We start from the raw sequence: 22,817 nt of genomic DNA, 5'->3' as shown, positions 1-22,817 counted from the left end.
GCCTATACACTGTATAAAAGGGGAGGGATCTGTGGCTCATAAGCCACACACATTCCTTTTGCTTCTTCTCCCCTCAGCTGTGTTTTGCTGAAATTGTATAGTAAACATCATCATTCTTATCACCTATCAAAAAAGCTGGCTTTTTCAGAACAGGACAAACCGTGGACCCATTGATGTCTTTACTACTTTTAATGATTAATCTAATTGTTCTTTTTATTATGTATTTTTTTATTATCTGTCATCTGCCTAGGGTTGAGGAAGTAGATCAAACTGCATGTGTACATAAAATTACAACAATATTTTATTCTAAAATATAAATCTTCCACCAGACTTCCTGTATTTATTTATGACCCTAGTGTTTTGTTTTGTTTTTTAAACTTTATAAAATGCCAGCTTTCTGTGGGAGTGGGAGTAGGATTGCGATGTATGGTAAGAAATGTTGAAAGGGCAGCCAAATATTGCAAACTTTGTCCATTTTATATCTGCATTGATTTTCCTAAAACGATAGGCCAGAGCATTTATCATATTATGGGTGCCTCTGATTCCAGCTTCATTACCTTCAGTGATGTTATCTCACCAGCACCTTATATCCAAAATCAGGTTTGTTTTCCATCCTTATGTACAGATATGAGGGGGCGCAATCGCTCAACAATTAAAGATGTTGAGCTTGTCAGTTGACAGACTGACTTCAAAACCTTAGTGCCAATGAGGGATTATCCTTCATTACTTGTCTCAGCTTTTGCCAACTTAGCAGTTTGAAAGTTTGCAAATGCGAGTAGATAAATAGATGATCACTTCAGTGGGAAGGTAACAGTATTGCCTCAGCATATAGTCACACTGACCACATGATTAACCTGGTAGAAGTTTCTTTGGAAAATACTGGCTTCCTCAGATAAGAGATGACAATAGCAATAGCACTTAGATTTCATACTGCTCCTCAGTGGTTTATAGCACTCTGAGTAGTTTATAACATCAGCATATTAGCACCGATAATCTGGGCCCTCCTTTTACTGACTTCAGAAAGATGGAAGGCTGAGTCAACTTTGAGCCAGTCGGAATTGAACTCCTGGAGTGGGCAGAGGTACTGCATTCTAACCACTGCACCACCATGGCTCCCAAAATCAGACATGATTGGAGAATGAAACTTTTCCTTTTATCTTTTATTTTTAATAAAAGATATTATTATCTTTTCTTATGTAAAGATTTATATGGAATTATAGGACAATTTTAAGAGACAGCTTTAAAAGACAAATGGCCCATCAACACAATTGTTATATCTCACTCTACAAGTGCCAAGTATAGAAAGATCTGAATCATCTGACTGTTTGCATTGGAGATAGGAGGCAAAAGCCAGGTATATATAAATCTCCTCCCTAAATGGCACAATTTCATTCTTGCTTTCAAGCAGAAAACAGTATCTTCCCTCAATTTTTTTCTGACCTTACTAATCAACAAGAAATAAGTATTTTTAGTATCGCTATTTTGTTGATTGTCCTCTTCTACTTGCTCTTCTGTCTATCAGAAGAGAGAATTGATTGCAGAATTTCATCCTTATCTGTGAAGAGAGCAGTAACACTTAGGAGAAAAAGTCTCCTTGTCATTCTGTCCTCTACTGTTAATGGAAAATTGGTGGTTAGTTTTTGAAAGGGTGCATTTTGTTGCTATCAATGTCCACACAAATGTAATCAACTAAATGTTGAAATAAATTAAAAAACAAAATAAAATTAAAATAAAATAAATACTAAAATGCAACTTGGAAATAAAAATTAAAACTTATTTTGATCTTCAAGCCACCAGAATGTTTTATGAAGCCTGATGTAAATTATGCAAGAGGTTCAACCTGCAGATGACTTTATTCAAACTTGTAAGTTGAGTTGAGTTTCTACTAAAATGTTTTGCTTCCAAAGTAATTCCTTCCTGGTGTACTGAAAGTTTAAATAGCAGCATATTAGGTGATTTCCATCAGAAAACTAATCTGGGATCTCAGTCCCATTTGGGACTGGGTTCTGGATCATGGGTGTTTTTTTCTTTCTTTCTTACAAAGTCAGTTTTATTAAGCACTTAAGAAGCAAGAATAAATATCATATACACTATGGTTTCACATAATTACATTAAATAAAGTACATATATAAGATAAAATGTGTCTTCTTTACACAGAAGAAAATATATATAATTGCATCTTATCTATACAAAGGAATAAATATGGGAGAAAGATGAAATTGGTAAGATTGATCAGACAGGCATATACAATTGGGAAATTATATCTTTGCTTGAATTTTTAGTAATTAGTAATTTTAATCTGTTTTTTATAGTCTTGATGTTTATATATTATATATTTATATAATTGATCACATTGTAAGATGGTCAGAGTTTCCTCGAACTGCAAGATGGTCAGAAAATAAATTTAACAACAACTGAGTACTGGAGAGACAAATTGGCCTTTTAGAAAGAACAAATGAAGAACAGAAAAAGGAACTGGGAAGATAAAGCATTACATGGCCAGTATGTTAAAACAAAACAGTGGACAAAGCAGATAACAATAAGATATGGCAATAGTTAAGAGCAGGAAAGTTGAAAAAGAGGGAGAAGGTCTAATTTTGGCTGTACAAGACCAAAGACCCAATGTATACAATAACAGAATTGAGAAGATAGCAACAGACAGCAAATGCCACCTCTGCAAAAACGCTGGAGAAACATAACCACCCCCACCTCTAGTTAGCTGCTGCAAGAAAATCACACAGACTGACTGCAAATAATGGCATGGCAAAATAGTAAGAATGGTGCATTGAAGATCTTCAAGAAATACCATTTGCCTGCAAGCAAAAACTGGTGGGACCATAAATTAGAAGAAGCTAAAATGCTCTGGGGCTTTAGAATTCAGACAAATGGGCACTTGCTACATAACAACCCAGATGTAACAGTTGTCAATAAAAAAGATAAAATAAATCTGGATAAATCAATATGGCAGTACCCGGAGACAGCTGAATAGAAGAAGAAGAAATAGAGAAGAGAACAAAATACAAAGATCTGCAAATAAAATTGAATGACTGTAGCAAAACAAATCAGAGGTAGTACCAGCCATAATAATGCTTCATTAATACTTCATTTTTGTCTATAATTCTGGGAAAAATATGTTTTTCCCTTCTTTCCCTTTCCTTTCCTTCTCCGCAAAGATATGTTGCTACCTGAATGAAAGGAAAAAAGTTGTCTCATTTGCCCCATATTTAATAAACAATATTTAATAGTTCTTCAATGAACAATGGGATAGTATAACCTGCATTTGGAAGAAAGAATCCAGTTTCAAAACTGCACAGCACAACTTTCTGCTAATACCTATTGCCATTTCCCATTTTCACTGCACTTTTCTGAATAGTACAAAGCCCAGATGCTTTGTGGTTTGTTTTTCACTAGCTGTTCTCAATGAAACAAAATTCATATTTTTCAAATCTTGGGGGTTTTTTTTTCAATCTAAGTCTTCCCCTCTGCATTCAAAGTTGTCTGAGTCATCCAAAATGCATGGTTAGTTATACCAACCTCTCAGGGAGCTCTGGTAGGATCAGAGGAGGAAAGTAGAAAGCTATTACTCAGCGTGATCAGAAGTGACGGGACAGGTTGAGCTTTTCAGATCATTTTGCTAGGCTGAAAACAGTGAATAGCCTTTAAAAACCAACAAATATATAAATGAGATTGCTCTTTCTCAATTTGTCATCATCCTCTCCAAGGAATCAGCTAACTCTCAGAACCATATGTAATGGCTAAAAGTACAGCTTGTAAAGTCTGTTTCTTTAATGTAAATTAGATGATTAGATAAGAAAGGACCACAACACTGACAGGTCAGAAGTAAAAATGCATGAACATTTACTATATAAGACCTTCCAAAAGGAACAAATGTTATACCATCAATCAAGGGAATGAACAAACTTGGCATATCCATAAATCTTAAAGAAGAAATAAAGAGAGGACAACCTGTTCAAATAAAATTATTTTGGAGAGAAATATTAAGAACTGAGTACTTGGAAACAAAAACAGCAAAAAAAAATAAAGTGCAAAATAAATTTCTTTTAAAATCCTGTTTCCAAACAGGATTTCTTTTCTATATAACTTTTAGATATAGAAAATGTAGGAATATAAACTAGATATCTTATAATAAAAAAAATATTCAAAAAGAAAGAAAATTATACACATCAGGATTTTAAATTTGTTTTAATGTTCTTCTTGACATACTCATTCAATCATTAATCCTGAGATTTAATTGAAAGAATTTTTGCCTATAAAAAACTAGCAATTATTGCTTTGATCCATTTGTGCAAACTTCTCTGGAAAGAGGAAGATATGTAAGCTGAGGAAGGCCCCCAGCAGAAGCAGGTTTTGATTGTGGTGGACTGACTTAAAAAGCAAATAGAGACAGTGATAATTTTTGCACCCAGACAATAGATAATTTTTGTGGGCCTTCTCCGGGTTCTGTCAACTAAACAATGTCATTTCGCGGGACCCAGGGGAAGAGCCTTCTCTGTGGCGGCCCCGGCCCTTTGGAACCAACTCCCCCCAGAGATTAGAATTGCCCCCACCCTCCTTGCCTTTTGTAAGCTTCTTAAAACCCACCTCTGCCGTCAGGCATGGGGGAATTGAGATATTCTTTCCCCCTAGGCCTTACAATTTATGCATGGTATGTTTGTATGTATGTTTGGTTTTATAATAAGGGGTTTTTTAGTTGTTCAGTATTGGATTGTTACATGCTGTTTTTTATCACCGAGTCTGCGGAGAGGGGCGGCATACAAATCCAATAAATAAGTAAGTAAATAAGTAAGTAAGTAAGTAAGTAAGTAAGTAAGTAAGTAAGTAAGTCAGTCAGTCAGTCAGTCAGTCAGTCAGTCAATCAGTCAGTCAGTAAATAAATAAATAAATAAATAAATAAATGCGAATACTCCAAGCCAGCATAAATATTATAGACAATTCTCTGCCTGTTTAATCTTTCTATGCATTTGTTACCAAAGATGTAACATTATTGAAGTAGACCCAGAGGCAGGGTTTGAGCAATCGGTACTTTTATTCAGCTCAGAGAACAAGTGACAGCTCAGCAAGGCAAAGTGACAATTCAGCGAGTACCGACTGACTCTGCCTGGAGAAACCGCTCCTTTTATACTTTTGCGGTTCCCGCCAAAGCTAGAGCCGGCCGCGTCTGAGCCAATCAGGAGCGACTTCCTGCTTCGGCTCAGACAGCGCTGGAAAGAGGAACAAACTATTTACAGGAGTTACAAGGTAGCCATTTCAGGATACAACACCCCTCCCCTCATAGTTGGACACATCCATCAAGAAAGCCATGTGACAAAATCGTCCAATCGATGGGGCCTCCGAGGAGCTCGCGCTGACCTGCGCAGTTCAATTTCTCCTTCGACACTGACTGTGGAGGATGGCTCGCCGCTGTTCTCCCGGCGCGGCGGACTTGGCCTGGCGGGCCCAACGAAGGCTTCGGAGGATGAGGATGGCTCGGCGTCGCTGGATGATTCCCCCTGGCCCGATAAGTCTCTTTGCGTGTTTCTTAACTCGGGCAATGTACTAAAGTCTGTTGAAGGGGGAGAGTCCATGTCAGCGGTTTGTGGCAATTGATTTTCTGTTCGCTTCCGAATGTGGTCTATGTGTCGTTTCCACAAACGACCATCCTCTAGTTTTACAATATAAGTCTTTGGTGCATTTTGCTTAACAACAACTCCCTTCATCCAGTTTACATTTCCATCAAAACTTTTTACATATACATTTTGTCCCAAATACATTTCTCTTTCAGGTTTTACACACATTTGGTTATTATTAACACAGAACCTTGGGTTTAACCTGTCTAGTGGTGACCTCAATTTTCTTCCCATCAATAACTCTGCAGGGCTTACATGTGTGTGCGAGTTAGGGGTGATGTGTTGGGTGAGTAAGAATTGGTCCAAGTTTTGTTGCACATCCCCAGGGCCTGACCTGCGCAATGCCTCCTTTGCCACCCGCACGTAACGTTCTGCCAATCCATTAGCCCAGGGCGAATAAGGCGAGATGAGGGCATGTCTGACCCCTAGGCCATCTAGGAACAATTCGAATTGCCTGGCTGTTAGCTGTGGCCCATTGTCAGACACTAAGATATCTGGGCAACCATGGGATGCAAACAGTCTACTCAATACCTTGATGGTGGCACTTGTGGTTATGTTGTTCATTGCTATTATTTCCACCCATTTGGAGAAGGCATCAACCACTATTAAAAAATACTGGGACCCCACTGGGCCAGCAAAATCAATGTGGATTCTAGACCAAGGACCAGCAGGCTGTTCCCACTCAGCCGGAGTTGTTTTGGGGGGACTGGGCCGTGACTCTTGGCACGGTTCACACTTTGAAACCCAACTTTCAATATCAGCATCCAGCCCTGGCCACCATAAATGTCCCCTTGCCAGGCTCTTCATCCTGACAATCCCAGGATGACCCACATGTAACATTTTGAGTACCTTTTCCCTTAGGCTTTTGGGGATGATCACTCTATCCCCCCACAGCAAACAACCCTTTACATACGATAACTCAAGTCTTTTGTTTTTAAAATCACACAATTCAGGTTTCACAACATCATTTTGCCATCCCTTTAGAACACAGTTCACCACTTGTTTAAGGATTTGATCTTGCTGCGTGTGTGCAGCTACCTCTTTTGCTGTGGTTAGTGGGTTATCCTCGAGTTCTATCATTAACACATCTGTGGAAGGAACAGGGTCTTCCACTAAGTCTGTTATGGGGCACCTGCTGAGGCCGTCTGCGTGATTGATTTCCTTCCCCCCCTTGTGGGTGAGCTCATACTGGTACCCTGAGAGGAAAAGAGCCCATCTGATTAGTCTTGGAGACATAAAAGGTGGAGTGGGCTTGTTGGGGGCTAGCAGACCTAGTAGGGGCTTGTGGTCAGTGACTAGCTCAAAACTTCTTCCAAAAATATAATTGTGAAACTTCTTTACCCCTGCCACTAATGCTAGAGCCTCCTTGTCTAACTGGCTATAATTCCTCTCTGTGCTGGTCATGGTTCTTGAAAAAAATGCTATTGGGGCCTCTGTCTTATTAGGTAGAACGTGAGCTAGGACTCCTCCTATGCCGTACGGCGAAGCGTCGCACGTGAGCCTAATGGGTAGTGAAGCACTATATTGGACTACTACACTTTTAGAAGTTAATAAATTCTTTATTTGAGAAAAAGCTTCACGTTCAGTTTTCCCCCATGTCCAGCGAGCTTCCTTCTGGAGTAAACGATGGAGAGGCTCTGCTACTGTTGCCTTCTGCTTTAAAAAAACGGAATAAAAATTAAGGAGGCCCAAAAATGCCTGTAGCTCATTCTTATCTCGTGGTTCTGGGGCTTCTCTAATTGCTCTCAGCTTTTCTGTTGTAGGGTGGATGCCTTCTTTATCTATTTTATATCCTAGGAATTCTATACTGTTGGTTCCCCAGACACATTTATCAGGCTTGATTCTTAATCCCTTGTCCTGTAACCTCTTAAGTACTTCCCTTATTCTTTTGTTTACTTGTTCCTGGTTTTCCCCTGCAATTAAGATGTCATCAAAGTATGGAATGGCCCCATTTACCCCTGACAATAGGCGTTCCATAATGCTCTGGAATATTCCTGTGGCTATGCTTACCCCAAACTGTAACCTCGTGCATTTGAAAGCCCCCCTGTGCGTTACAATTGTTTGAGCGTTTGCTGTTTGTTCATCGACCGGAAGTTGCTGGTAAGCTTGCGCCAGGTCGATCTTTGCGAACCTTTTCCCCTCCCCCAGGGAGTGTAGCAGTTGTTGCACAACCGGGATGGGGTAGGGGTGGTGTTGGAGTGCCTTATTCAGGGTCGATTTGTAATCAGCGCAAACTCTTAAAGAACCATCTGGCTTCAGGGGTGTAACTATAGGAGTTTCCCATGGCCCCTGTTCCACAGGGACCAAAATACCTTGGCTAATAAGTTTATCTAGCTGTATGTCTAGTTTGGGGAGAAGCGGAAGGGGGACCCTGCGAGGTTTTAGTCTGATCGGTGGGACCTTGGGGTCAATAGAGAAAGATATAGGGGGCCCCTTATACAAGCCCAAGGTGGGGCTGAACACCTCAGGGAACTCTTTCACAAAGTTAGGCATATTATCACAATTTACATTACACACACCCGAAATTTCGATCCCCAACGGTTCCATCCACGCTAAACCCAGAAGAGAGTGCTTGGCCCCCGTTACAATAAGCATGGGAAGGGTACATTTAACATTCTTGAATGCAATAGGTACATTTGCTGTTCCCAGGACCGAGATTACTCCCCCCTGAAAGTCTCTGATCACTAAAGAGGTTTGATTTAGGTCAGCCTTAGACACATTAGGCATGTACAGTTTAAATTTCTCCCAGGGCATGATGGTATATCTAGAGACCGTATCCAGCTCCATTGAGCAAGGCTGGTTATTCAGTAACAGTGAGATAACAATTTTAGCCCCCTTTTTGGTTGCCGTGTTATTCACGGAAAATTGAGAGTTACCTCTATAGTAGTCGCGGTTAGCGGTTGAGTAGTTCCTTTGACCCGAGTTGCGGAACGGTCTCCTTTCTCGCGATTGGGGGGTCTGGTTTTGAGGTCGCTGGTATTGCGGTGTGGCGAATGTTTCTTCTGGTGCTGTTGCTCTGCATGCGATGGCGATGTGGCGTCTCCGGTTGCAACGGCGGCATGTAGCGTCTCGGAAGGGGCATCGATGGCGCTGGTGATTTCCCCGGCAGCCCGCGCATGGGGCTGGGTGAGTAGCTCTAAGGTGTCTCGGCTGGTCTTGCACCAGGAGGCAGTTGTCCCCGCTGAGAGTTGGTTGGCTGAGGTCGTCTGTTTCCACGGCGCTGGGAGACGCGGAGTCGATTTTGGCAATGAGTTCTCGCCTTCCGTGCTCTTTCAATTCTCTCGCTGCTGCGTCGGCTGCTTCTGCGGTTTGCGCTAGTTTAATCACGGTTTGTAGAGTCGGCTCTTCTTCGGTGAGGAGTTTATTTCTCACTGTAGCGCTTCTCATGCCGAAAACCAGGGCGTCGGTGAGGCGAGCTTCCGGGTCTTTAAACTTGCATTGAGCAAGTACCGTTCGAAGCCGCGTTGTAAACTGGTTGATTGACTCGGTTTCCTTCTGAGCCATCATGGAAAATTGATGCCGAAAAACCATGGCCGGTTTGGTCGGTTTGAAATGGCTCGCTAGCTTTTCCTGTAGGACGTCCCACGCTACGGTTCTTGCTTGCTGCGGTTCGGTGAGAGTCTGGGCAAGTCCACGGATTTCTGGGCCGCAGTAATTAAGGAAAATAGCCCGTCTGCGATCGGCTTCGGCGTCCTCTATTCCCGCCGCCTCGAGGAAGATCTCGAAGGTGGCCATATACTCGTCCCAGGTTGTCTTCTCGGGATCGAAGAGTTCCGGAGCCTGGCCGATCTGGACTTTGTTCATATTGCACGCGATGTTTCTTCCGTCCGTTCGTCGCCAGTGAAGTAGACCCAGAGGCAGGGTTTGAGCAATCGGTACTTTTATTCAGCTCAGATAACAAGTGACAGCTCAGCAAGGCAAAGTGACAATTCAGCGAGTACCGACTGACTCTGCCTGGAGAAACCGCTCCTTTTATACTTTTGCGGTTCCCGCCAAAGCTAGAGCCGGCCGCGTCTGAGCCAATCAGGAGCGACTTCCTGCTTCGGCTCAGACAGCGCTGGAAAGAGGAACAAACTATTTACAGGAGTTACAAGGTAGCCATTTCAGGATACAACAATTATAATACATTTTTTTTACCAAATCTCTCATTTTTTATTATTCTTTTGTAGTACCAGCTGCTATTTTTGAATAAAGAAAACAAATACATTCCACAGCAGATTGCTAACACATATACTCTTATTTGGTGCTTATCAACCTTCCCAACTCAGTTGTCCCAGAATTCCCAACTTCGCTATCTTGTGGCCAACAGATTGGGTAAAGCTGGTGGAATATTTATTTTTACACCAATCCTTTCCATAGAGAGCCTTTCATCTCCTTATTCCCTTATTTATTTCATTTATTTTATTTATTTCTTTTTGTTAAGTACATATTGGTAATATACAAAGAAATAACACTGTTTATATACATGATATTGGTACTAATAAGAGAGAAAACTAGGACAAGGATGGTAGGCACATTGGTGCACTTATGTAGGCCCCTTACTGACCTCTAAGGAATTGGGTGAGGTCAACAGCGGATAGTCTAAGGATAAAGTTTTGGGGGTTTGGTGATGAGACAATAGAGTCCAGTAGTGAGTTCCATGCATTAACAACTCGGTTGCTGAAGTCATATTTTCTACAATTGAGTTTGGAGCGGTTTATTTTGAGTTTGTATCCGTTATGTGCTCGTGTATGGTGGTGGTTAAGCTGAAGTATTCATTGACAGAGAGGACGTTGTAGCAGATGATTTTGTGGGCTATGCTTAAGTTGTGATTAAGGTGATGTAGTTCTAAGCTTTCTAAGCCTAGTATTTCAAGTCTGGTTGCATATGGTATTCTGTTGGGAGTAGAATAGTGGAGGACACTTCTTGTAAAGTATCTCTGGATGCTTTCTAATTATTATTTTTATTAATTATTATTTATTTAGTTATCTATTTTTGTTAATTTATTGATATTATTATTAAATTATTATTATTTAATAATAAACTTATTATTATTTTTGCATCACATTACTCTTAGAACCAGCCATTTTCACCACCTAGGAGATGTACATTCTAGGAACTATTAAGCAAGGAGTTATTCATTGTATTTTTCATTTGGCATATATTAGAAAAGAATCTCAAAACTATTAGCTGTAACTGTGGAGCCAATCTTTGGGTGAGATAGTCAAGATTGATCTAGTGGGGCTTTAAGCATTTTCCCCCTTCTCACTCTTTTTATTTTACTCTCTGAGCCATTGGGCTAATATATGCACTGACATGTCTTAATAAATCTTTTTTGGCAGGCACTGATGTTCTCTTAATGCAAGAACTAGCAGTGCCCTTGGGAGTATTCACAGAGAGTTGACTTTAATAAACCCTGCCTCTCCCCACCATACCCCTCTTGTTTTCTCAGAGCATCAGATCTCATTTGATAATCAAATTAGTGGCTATATTTGCAATAGATATTGCACTAGCTCAGAATACTGATTACTCCTACTGACCTTTTCAGCTTTAAGTTATTTGAATACCAAAAAAGCTAAAAGGCAGAACAGCTGCGATATGAGTAAATATGAGTGGGTAGTTTTAATAATGCTGTGCTCTAGACTTCTTTCTAAAGGGAAAATAAATTCCTGAAGAGAAGAATAAGGGGATAGTTTTCATAAAACTTGTTTTTTCCCTGAAACAGTAAGATCACGTTATGACTGGTGTGAGATATGCATGGTTTTACTGTGTAAAGTGTCATCATTCTTTTTTTAAAGAAGTATAATGACTGCTATTAAAATTGTATTTTATAGTACTTTTCAAATTGTTTTTTTATTGTTGTTAGCCATTTAGAGCTACTCATTTATATGAGTAGACACATATTTTCTAAATAAATATGCAAGAAAATTTTTAGGAAAAACATTTCAGTGATGAATAACTGGAGGAAAAATCTGATACTAAATTTTTTTAAAGCTGTCTATTTATAGCACAATTCTACACATTCTATTCAGGAATTCATCCCATTGAATTTACTAGAGCTTATGTTCAAGAAAATATCCCATCCCGATACTTGCCCTCCCTCCCATCATCCCCGAAATATACCTGAAGCAAAATAAGAAATTCAATTGTCTCAATATGACCCAACTGAAATTTTTGGATTCCCAGAAACATTTAAACAATTGAATTACAGTTTCAATAGTCCCGATTACCCTTCTTGTAAGTGAGGTGGAGTCACTGTTCCCAAGAACAGGGAGTTTATTAGCAGATTGTTTCCAAGTTGTCAACATAGTCTTTCCCAAAACTGCATTCTAAGAATCTAAGCCTATACTGCCCACTTCTCATGCTCCAACTCTCTGGAGTTCACATAAACCCAGCGGTAGGCTATGAGCCAGAACGCTAAATTTTGCTCGCTGCCGCGGCTCATCAGTTCTTGCGGGGCCAGAGCGATTTTGCTGCTGTACCAGTGGAGGTAGTAAAATCGCGCATGGAGCTGCAGGTAGACCCGTGTTTCGCCAAGGATTTTTTTGCTTCTGTGCATGCCGAAACACGGGCGCACCTGCAGCTCCATGCGTGATTTTGCTACCTCCACCGGTGCAGCAGCAAAATTGTGCTGGTTCCACAAAAATGTACGAGCTGCAGCAGTGACCACAATTTAGCATTCTGGCTCGTAGTCCACCAATGCATAAACCTATTTATAAACTGTCTTTGACAACTTAATGCAACTCAATGGAGAAGCCAGCAGGAATTCCGGACTGTTCTGAGGTAACAAGGGAAATATACAACATTGTGGTAAAAAAAAAGAAGAATACATTAAATTAGATTAAAATATTGCCAATGTAATTATGTTACATGGAAAAAAGGTGGGAATGGGACACATCATGGTCAAGAGATGACACCAAATGTTCGGACATGACAAGGAAGAGGAGAGATGAAAAAATGGAGGGTGAAAGGGTCACAAGTAAAGAATAGACTCACAAGTAAAGAACAAAATGAGAAGACAAGAAAAGCTGCAGAAGGAAAAGAAAATCAACTTGAGAATATGCGGCAAACACTAATTATTGAGAGAGTTCCTCAACATGACAATATCTGCCTTTAAGGGGGGGGGGGAAACAGAGAAAGATTTTTTAAAAATCCATAACTTGCACAATGTAATATTTATGCTAATATTGGTGCCACAGCCAGTCCAGCCTCACTGTCATGCATTTCTATTTGCTGAGGAAACTTCATACAGTTTGTGTTGTATAAGATAGGCAAGTTGCAACCTTTAGCTAATGCACTCCTCAATTTCTATATCAAGGATGAATCTACTGCAAATGACTTCAGGAAGAACATTAGACAGTACAATCACATCTTCCAAATGATAAGCTTGGGTGCCAAAGAAATCCTTCCAACAAGAGATGCATGTAATCCTTCGATAATTATTCAAAGATAAATTCATCATTATGTTGGATACAACTAGCGAGTCAAATTTATTCAAATTTATTTCAAAGATCCTCAAAACAGTGTAGATGGAATTCAATGTGAGACTGTTCAATTATTGGAAATATTGCTATGACAACAAACCCCTACATTGCAGCGTTTTAACTTGCAAAAGAACAAATTCAAAGTAGACCAAAAACTTTCATTGTCAATTGGTTCTGACCAGAGACCAGCATTTAAACATAAGATAAAATTTAGTGCCTAAACGAGGTTGCCATAATTACTCCAAACTGAGCCATCATCATGGCACATTATGTTGAAAGAACAAGGAGGTGGTTTGCAAATTATTTCAGAGATCCATCATTTCTATGAAAAAATTTAATGTGCATAGATCTTGACTTACAACCATTTGTTTAGTGACTGTTTAAAGTTACATCAGCTCTGAAAATTGAGCTATAACTGTTTTTCATATTTACAAGCATTGCAGCATAGGTCACAGGATCAAAATTCAGACGCTTGGTTCATATTTATGATGGCTACAGTGTTCTGGAATCACATGATAACCTTTTGGAATCTTCTTCCCTGCAAAGTCAATTGGGAAAATAGATTAACTTTACATCTCTATTACTAACATAATAACTGCAGTGTTTCACTTAACAACTATGGCAATAAAGGTCAAAGAAGTGGGCAAAAGTCACTTACCAGCTGTTTGGTTAGCAACAGAAATGTTGAGCTGAATTGTGGTCATAAATCTGTCTGCACATATTTTTCTTTCCTATTGGAGCGGATGGTTGCAAGGGGTCCAAATGATGAATAAGAAACTAATGGCGAATGGAAACTAATGGCAAGTGATGAAGTGATGAACAAGAAACTAATGGCAATTCATTACTATGCATATTGAATAATGGACCATGAGAATTTGATAACCTTATAAGAGGAACAATATGTAGTTGATACGGCTGCTGAGATTGAAGTCAAGAGACTATATTGCACCCAAATGAATCAAGCAACCTTGAGAACAACAGCATACTAACATTGAATGTGTATGTATGCACTATTGCAGATGAACTATCTGTTAGTGGGTAGACAATTTCTCTTTTGTTATGTAGGAAAAAAATAGTCTGAAAATTGGCAATTGGTTGAGGAGACAGATGAAAAGAATTCATATCTTTGTGATTTACTTGATCAGATTTGGAAGGTAAATCACTCAAAGATAAAGAGAAAGCTTGGTTCCTTTGAACATTTTTCATGAGTATATCTATGCATAGACTGCTGCAAAATTGTAGATTTAGAGCTCTTCAACAGATCGCAGTTTCTGAATGTGTCATCATGCAATTTCCCCAATGATAAGTCTTACAGGGATGACAGCATGCATCAATGGCATAAAAATAGCTCGCTGGGAGGCAGAATCATTGAATTTCTATCACACAGAAAGCGATGCAAAGAATTCTAGAAAGAAGCTGCTTAGCAATGAATAGGCCAGGTGTCTGTAACAAACAAAATATTACACAAGTAAATTAAACACCTACCGAAGACTTCAAGCCGGAAATAATAAGATTCCAATAGTAAAACCATTTTAGTTTAGATGTATATATTGATACCAAAATGCACTGGTTGAAAAGATTTTTAAAATAAAATACTGTATATTTTCAAATAATGTTAGAATGAGCTAGAAATAATTAAGCATATGCTTTGCAAAATAGATCTGAGATAAGTGCAAAGCTTGGAATATGGAAGAGGTTGCTTTAGACCAGTTCACATTTAACTGTGTCAAGAAAAAATAGTGACTTATGCAGAATAACATTTTATTTCAAAAGAACAGAGGAAAGAGAATGTAAATATTACAACTTAAGTAGACACAAGTAAAATGTCCAGAGGCAAAGGAGATTAAGATATAAAACTGTTCAGAATTATTTATAGGATTGCTAAATATAAAATGGATATAAAACTGCAGCAACTTAAACAAAATCATATAGAAAAATAGAAAACACAATATAGGACTCCAATGACTATATTGACCTGCTAGGTAGAAGCAACTGATGTAAAAGTTGCTATTTTCCCTATACCACACAAAAAATCAAATGGGTATATCTTACAAAGAACAGAGTCAGGCTACATTGGCCCATTTCACCCAGTCAGTCAGGGAAGGTATATTGCAAACAGGGGTGGGATGGGGGGGGGGGATGCAGTGGGATAGCAAAAATGGAGTTTTACTCCAAAGCAACTGTTCTGCTGGGCTCTCTGGTAGGAGCCTCCCGAAAATTCAACACACACACACGTTTGAAAATTCAAAACAATGTTCTTTATCACAAAATTCAAAATAAACTAAGCACTCTTTTTGAATTGCAAAGAGCACTCATCCCAAAACAACTGGGTAGTCTGTACAATTTCCCTTAAGCAGTCATTAAGTACTTAGCTAGCAGCTGTAAAGAAACTTCACACCCCTTCTTCTTCCAACGAAGTGAGACACACACACACACACACACACGTTGCTCTGCTTTGGTTTCAAAGGCGTGAAAAAGCAACAAACAAAGTCCAGAAAACAGCAACACACGATTCCTGAAGAACTGCGATCAGATACTCTTTCACAACGGCCAAACCCACACACTGCTATTTATAGCAGCAGCCCTAATTACTGGAGCCCCACCCAACCACAGGTGGCCTCATTTTGTCTTGTAATAATCCTTTAGTTGTTGTCTCCTATTCATCACTCTATGCATGCGTGGATGTGTCATTAATTCTTGTTCAGAATTCAAGGATGATACAGATGATTGATCTCCTCCTGGGCTGTCTGCCAAACTCCCCTCTTCCCTGTCACTCATGCTTCCTTGGTCAGAGGAGGCTTCATCATCAGATTCCATCAGGAGCAAAACAGGCCTGCGGCATGTGGATGTCTCCCCCACATCCACCTGCACATTCTTTGGGGCAGGAGCTGGACCAGAGCTAACCACAGCAGCACCTAAATTGCATTGAAAGAAAATGCAGTGCATCCTGCATAAACCACGCCCACAGTGTGCTAGTAAAAATTTTGGTAGCTCTTCACTGATTGCAAAGCATGTTAAGTTAAAGAATTTTGACTGGTGAGATTTAGAAAGAGAGCCTTCTCTGTTGTGGCCTCTACCCTGCTGGAATAATAAAGAAGTGAGGTGAGCCATTCTCTTGGCTTTCTGAAAAAGAGTTAAAACATGGGTCTGAGATCTTACATGAGGAGCCACACAAGCATACAGCTGTGGGGCTCATTGGTGTCCTCAGAGTTCTATCTTTGCTTTTTAAATTAATTTTTAATGGAGCTTAATTAATCATTCTCCCCCTTTTAAAAAAATGTCAAAATTTTAATTCTAACATCTTAATTTTTATGTACTGTTTTTATATTTTAATGTTTGATAGAAAACAACCCAGAGTCTCTCTTTCAGATATATTGACTATTCAGAAATGTGAAAAATACATACATACATACATACATACATACATACATACATACATACATACATAGACTTAGGTAGAGCTCCGCTGTTTCTGGCCCCAGATGCCACTAGATATGTTGTGGCTCCTGCAAGATACCTAGGACAGCTGGAGTCAGCAAGCCATCGAAAGGCATTTGCTCTTGTACGGTGCCGTGCGCTTCCATCCGCTGTTTTGTACGGCAAGTACAAGGGAACTCCAGCCACTGAAAGATTTTGCCCTTGTGGCTCAGGAGACGTGGAGACTGAGGGACACATGCTCCTGAGATGCTCCTTTTACACTGACATTAGGAGAAAGCATATTTTACCACTTATTGCGGGATATCCTGGCCCTCGGACGTTGCCTATCTCCGGTGGCTGCTTGGGGATGAGCAGGCCAGGATTACGGCACAGGTGGCCAGATTCTGCGTGGCAGCAGCGGGGATTCGTCGCAAATGTTTGCCTTCATAGCGGAATATGTACATCTCTTGTATAGTTACAATGGGTCAATCTTGATTGCTCAGCCAAAAGTCCTGTTTCCTATTCTTTTTCCTTTTCATTATTAATATTATATTGATGGTCTTTGACCGTAAATAAAATGTATTATTATATACAGTATGTCACAGAAGTGAGTACACCCCCTCACATTTTATAAACATTTAAGTATATCTTTTCATGTGACAACACTGATGAAATGATAGTTGGTACTTGGTACTCACTTTTGTTGCCAGCGGTTTAGACATTAATGGCTGTGAGTTGTGTTATTTTGAGGGGACAGTACATTTGCACAGTTATACAAACTGTATACTCACTACTTTACATTGTAGCCAAGTGTCATTTCTTCAGTGTTGTCACATGAAAATATATACAGTTTATTTACAAAATATTTACAAAATATGACGGGCTGTACTTATTTTTATGACATACTGTGCATACATCCATACATAAATACACAAATAAATAGAAGCAGTTGCTATCAGAGACAATAAATTAGACTGAAAAAGTAATCTTATGCATTGTTTCTAGTTCAATAGTTTTTTTACCCACGCTTATAAACAAGACCATCTCTCATGAAACAGATTTACCTCAGTTTAAATTCTTTCTTCCCTCCAGATCCCTGGAGCTTCTGTAGAGAGGGAAGATGTCCTATTTCTTTTCTTAGCCTGCCTTCCAACTTGTCCATTTGTTTGAAATACATTATTTTTACCTTCACAGTAAGGGCAATATGAAGAGTTTGATTTCGTAGGTGACACAAGGCCTGTAACATCCCACAATTGTGGGCTCTCTGTAGGAGTTGAGTGAATATACAGTGAAACCTGGACACTTCTACTGTAACTGTCAATGAATGCTCATTTTCTATAGATGGGAACAGGGAATTATATCCTCCCAAAGAGTGGCACAGGAGCTCAATAGAAGGCAGTTAAAAGGCAAATCCCTGCTGGCAAAAAACATTGCAGCTTCCCTTCATCTCTCTTTTATTGTGTTTTTCCTTTTATTAAATGAAATGTGAGTCTCACCTTATCAGCTCAGTAGGCATTTCAGCCAGAGGACAGAAGCTTAGATTGTTTTTTCCTGAACCTTAAATGCACCAGCACTTCAGAAATATCACCCCCCCCTTTTTTTTTTAACCTGGAGGCTGCCTGCTAATTCTACAGACAGAGGGATTAATGAAAATAATTATAGACTTCATTCTTTCTTGTAACTTCAATGTGTGCTGTCCTTATTTCTGGGATTCTAAATTTGGCTGAAAGCTGGCAGAAATTAATAATGATCTCATTTACATTTCAATAGGTTTTTATCATTTCAGTTTATGCTAGTTTGTAGTTTACAACCCCCGTCCCAAAAATCCCCTTTCTCCTTTTTTGGCCTTCCTACTCCCTAAGAATCATTACCACGCTCTGTTAATTGTTCATTTATTTTTGCTGCCTTGTTAAATTTGCATGAAGAATATCCCATTTATTTTTGCCAGCTATGTAATAAAAATAAAGTTATCAAACATGGGGTCAAGGTTCGTTTGCCTTAACTCTTCACGGTGGAAAATTACTACATATATTTACTGTATAATCTAACATTATTGTCATCATTTTTATATTACTTTTCCACACATTTTTTCCTTTTTGTCTCTATCTTATGGAAATTTAGGACAACCAGATTGCAGAGTCCCTCTGTGGCTATTTTTGTTGTAACTGCCAGAAAGAATTTTCATTACTTAGCTGTTGTTGTTTTTTGCAGAGTTTACTTGAGAGAAGAAAAAAAAAACTATACAGCTCCTTTGCCTTCTGTTCACCCCTTACCACCACATTTCCCTCACAGAAGCATCTAAATACAGATCCAGTTTCATGTGAGGGCAGCAACTTTACTGCCATGAGGGGAGTTATGGCAGGAGGTGGCCTCTATGAAAGTGATATGGAAAAGTTCATTTAATAAATAACTTATTTCAGTCCAAAAACTAATTAGAATTTTCAATGGTTATAACAAAAAGAAATAACAAAGGCCTGGTGGGGGTTTTTAAAGAAAAAGAATAGGCTTTTAATAGTCAATTAAAAGACATTCAACATTATTTTTTGTGAGGCTAGATAAGTCACTTTTATTATTCAGCAATGAATAAAGTTGTTACTTATTGAAATAAGTAGCTTAACTAGTTGCTGAATTTTTCACTCAGGTCTGCTATTGAAGCGGGAAAATGTTTTGTTCTAATTGGTTGACCGGCTGACAGTCTCCTATAAATGGAAAGCTGCCATGTTCGTTGCTGTTTGAATGAACTAAATAAAAAGAGCTTTACTGGCTTCAATTCCATTCTCACCCCAAACTTAATACTGGCAATAAAGGTGGAATCAGATTGAAATTGAAGCCGAAAATAGTTGATAAGAAATCTACTCAAGAACTGAGCAGTTGATTTAATTTTGAAAAAGATTTAGAAAACTATGGGACATTAAGATGTGTTGTGGTTAGCTCTGGCCCAGCTCCTGTCCCAAGGAATGTGCAAGTGGATGTGGGGGAAACATCCCTATGCCGCAGGCCTGTTTTGCTCCCAATGGAATCTGCCAACGAAGCCTCCTCTGACCAAGGAAGCGTGAGTGACAGGGAAGAGGGGAGTTTGGCAGACAGCCCAGGAGGAGATCAATCATCTGTATCATCCCTGGATTCTGAACAAGAATTAATGACACATCCACGCACGCGTAGAGTGATGCATAGGAGACAACAACTGAAGGATTATTACAAGAGAAAATGAGGCCACCTGTGGTTGGGTGGGGCTGCTGCAATTAGTGCTACAGATAAAAGTGCAGCTTGGTGTTTTAGCCTCATGGCAGTTTATCTGATTCATTGTTTCGTCAAGATCGTGGTTTTTGTGCTGTTCAAGATTGTATGTGGACTCTCTGGACTTTAGAATTGGATTCAATTTCCCAGTTATTGGGTGAGCAATTGGATTGCATTTAACCTGTGCCTTGTGTGTACCAGAAAATCCCTTTTGACATATAAAAAGGGAGCTGTTTCTGTTTTTCTGTTTATAAAAACTTTTGGGTTTTCCTTTTATCATGTGGTGTGTGTCTTCCTGGACTAATTACCCTGTAATTACAGGCGGTTGAAACATGCCAGCAGAACAAAGATGTGTATAATTATTATTAGTAAAGGGTTTTTTCAGACTATAAGACAAATCCCCCCCAAAAAAGTGGGTGGGAATGTCTGGGATATACCCACTGCCTGGAAAGAGCCTAAAACAGGATGAACGGAAGGCGAAAATGGGGCACACAAAGGCAGCAATCAGTGGCAGTGATGGGTGGCAGCGATGGGAGATGGCGATCCTCACAGCCTGGAACAGTTGATTGGTGGTATTACGGGAGGCAGATGTCAGCTGTTCCTGTTAAATCAGGCTGTGCTGAGGCTAATCAGACTGTTTGCTGTTTGCTGCAAAGAGGCAAATTTCTGGGACGCAGAGGCAGATTTTTTTTCTCTTTTGTTCTTCCCCAAAAGCTAGGTGCAGCTTATAGTCTGATTTTATAGTCCAAAAAAATAAGGTATTATTATGAACTTACAACAGCAGCCCAAAACTTAGTGAGGCTTAGCAAAAAGAATTAAGAACCAATCTTCTGTAGGGCCACAAGGGGCAGGGGAAATAATTCTATTTACTGTATCATTCAGCAATACAACTTTCCAGGGATCCTTTAGTCACAGGCAAGAACATTCAATGTTGTTGCTTGTGCCTTCTTGAGGTACTTCTTTTTCCCTTCCTTCTATAAATAGAGCAGACAATGGCTAGATTCCCATTGTCATTTAGCACATTTAATATTATCAATATTTTTCTTTAAAATGAGGATGAGGCCATTTCAGAATCCTGTAATTCTTCAAAGGTTTTCTTTCAATCTATCTCTTTCAAAAATATAAATATAAATTTTCTCTGTTATAGTTATAGTTTATAGTTTATTAGATTTGTATGCCGCCCCTGTCCGAAGACTCAGGGCGGCTCACAACATAACAGTGGTACAATACATTACAAATCCAATAGTAGAAAAATGGAATCCTAATAGCCAGTTGACAAGAAAAATATTTTTATTCTCTAGGTTCCTTTCATTGAGGTGTTCCGGTTGAATTTCTCCCAAATCTTGAAGTAATGCTAGATGATCTCTGTCCAAAGAAATAAAGGAAAACTAGGAGCAGTGAATCAGCCACCTTCATATATTTCCATATTGTGATTTCCAGCAGTAATGCTTTATTCAACGTATTTTGTTCATTCTTGTTAACTGGATGATAGGTTTTGATGTTATGGTACATTATTTCATTCTAAAAAGCAATCATTCAGTATGGTTGTCTGGCTCCCTCTAGTGTATGTATATAAACTCTAGAAAACTATTGCATTATCAAAAGTGGATGAATAAATCAACCCCTAAAATTAAAGGTTGTTTGTTTAGTTCCTAGGAATATGCCTCATTGCTTTGCAAAATTTGCTTCAGTGAACTCTGGGGTTATATGAAAGGTTCTTAGAGGTTTTTCAGTTAGGAGGTTGGTAATGAATTTGATAAATGATTTTTTATGAATTTCCTCTCTTCCACTACACTATGCAAATAATTGGAAATTAAAACTGTGTTCCAGGTATAAGAATGAAACCTAGGTATTACAAGACAGCTGAAACTAATTTCTGAGGTTAATGCTCACTCTTCATTTGACAAATAGAATAAAGAATCAGACAAAACAGAGGGATTCTATTAGTCTATTCTAATCCGCACTTTAAAAAAAAATGCTAAGCAAATAATGTTGACCAATTATTATTATTCTTCCCAAGCTCTCTTCCTGATCTTGCCTTTTGCTACCAACAGTAGTTGGGTGATACACACACCCGTCGCCACATTCCTGATTCTGCCTTTTGCCACCAACAGGCAGGTGGGGTATTTTCTTCCCTGCCACCAATAAGTGCCAAAGCCCACTGCAAAAATATCGCCAAAAAGGCTTCTAGAGTTGTTAACCTGATCCTACACAGCTTCTGCTCTGGTAATCTCATGCTACTCACCAGAGCCTACAAAACCTTTGCCAGACCCATCCTTGAATACAGTTCATCTGTCTGGAACCCATACCACATCTCAGATATCAACACCCTTGAAAATGTCCAAAGATACTTCACCAGAAGAGCCCTTCACTCCTCCACTCGAAACAGAATACCCTACAAAAGCAGACTATCAATCCTAGGTCTAGAAAGCTTAGAACTACGTCGCCTAAAACACGATCTAAGTATTGCCCACAAGATCATATGCTGCAACATTCTACCTGTCAATGACTATTTCAGCTTCAATCGCAACAACACAAGAGCACGCAACAGATTTAAACTTAATATTAACCGCTCCAAACCTGACTTTAAAAAATATGACTTCAACAACCGAGTTGTCGAAGCGTGGAACTCATTCCCTGACTCAGTAGTGTCAACCCCTAATCCCAAATATTTTTCCCTTAGACTATCCACGATTGACCTCTCCAGATTCCTTAGAGGTCAGTAAGGGGCGTACATAAGTGCACCAGTGTGCCTTCCGTCTCCTGTCCAATTGTCTTTCCTTTATCTCCTTTATCTTTTCTTCCTTTCAAATAAGTTCACCTATACTTTTATATCTTTTCTTCTATTCTTTTGTTTACTTATATTATTATATATCTTTCTCTTCAATGTGCATTATGTATTGGACAAAATAAACAAACAAACAAACAAACAAACAAATAAATAAATAAAATAAAAATTCCTGATCCTGATTGTAGGAGGAGAAGTTGTCCAAATTTACACGAATACTTGGAAGATCATCATCTGTTATACCATCATGTTGGGGAAGTAATACCTCATTAAAAAGAACCTTGG

At 39.2% G+C, this 22,817-nt stretch overlaps 1 protein-coding gene across 1 annotated transcript in view; it reads right to left on the bottom strand.

Annotated features, from left to right (window-relative positions):
* Positions 1 to 13,409: 13,409 nt before the first annotated feature.
* The window catches only part of KLKB1 (kallikrein B1), a 60,945-nt gene continuing 51,537 nt past the window's right edge, over positions 13,410 to 22,817 (bottom strand). The window contains exon 16 of the mRNA XM_070757582.1: positions 13,410 to 13,628. Coding sequence (XP_070613683.1) covers positions 13,555 to 13,628 — 74 coding nt within the window. The 3' untranslated portion in view covers positions 13,410 to 13,554. The remainder of the gene's footprint in view (positions 13,629 to 22,817) is intronic.

The sequence above is a fragment of the Erythrolamprus reginae genome, chromosome 7 (assembly GCF_031021105.1).
Source record: "Erythrolamprus reginae isolate rEryReg1 chromosome 7, rEryReg1.hap1, whole genome shotgun sequence".
NCBI lineage: Eukaryota > Metazoa > Chordata > Lepidosauria > Squamata > Dipsadidae > Erythrolamprus > Erythrolamprus reginae.
The sequence above is the reverse complement of the archived record's forward strand: the minus strand, read 5'-3'. Positions and strand labels throughout refer to the sequence as shown.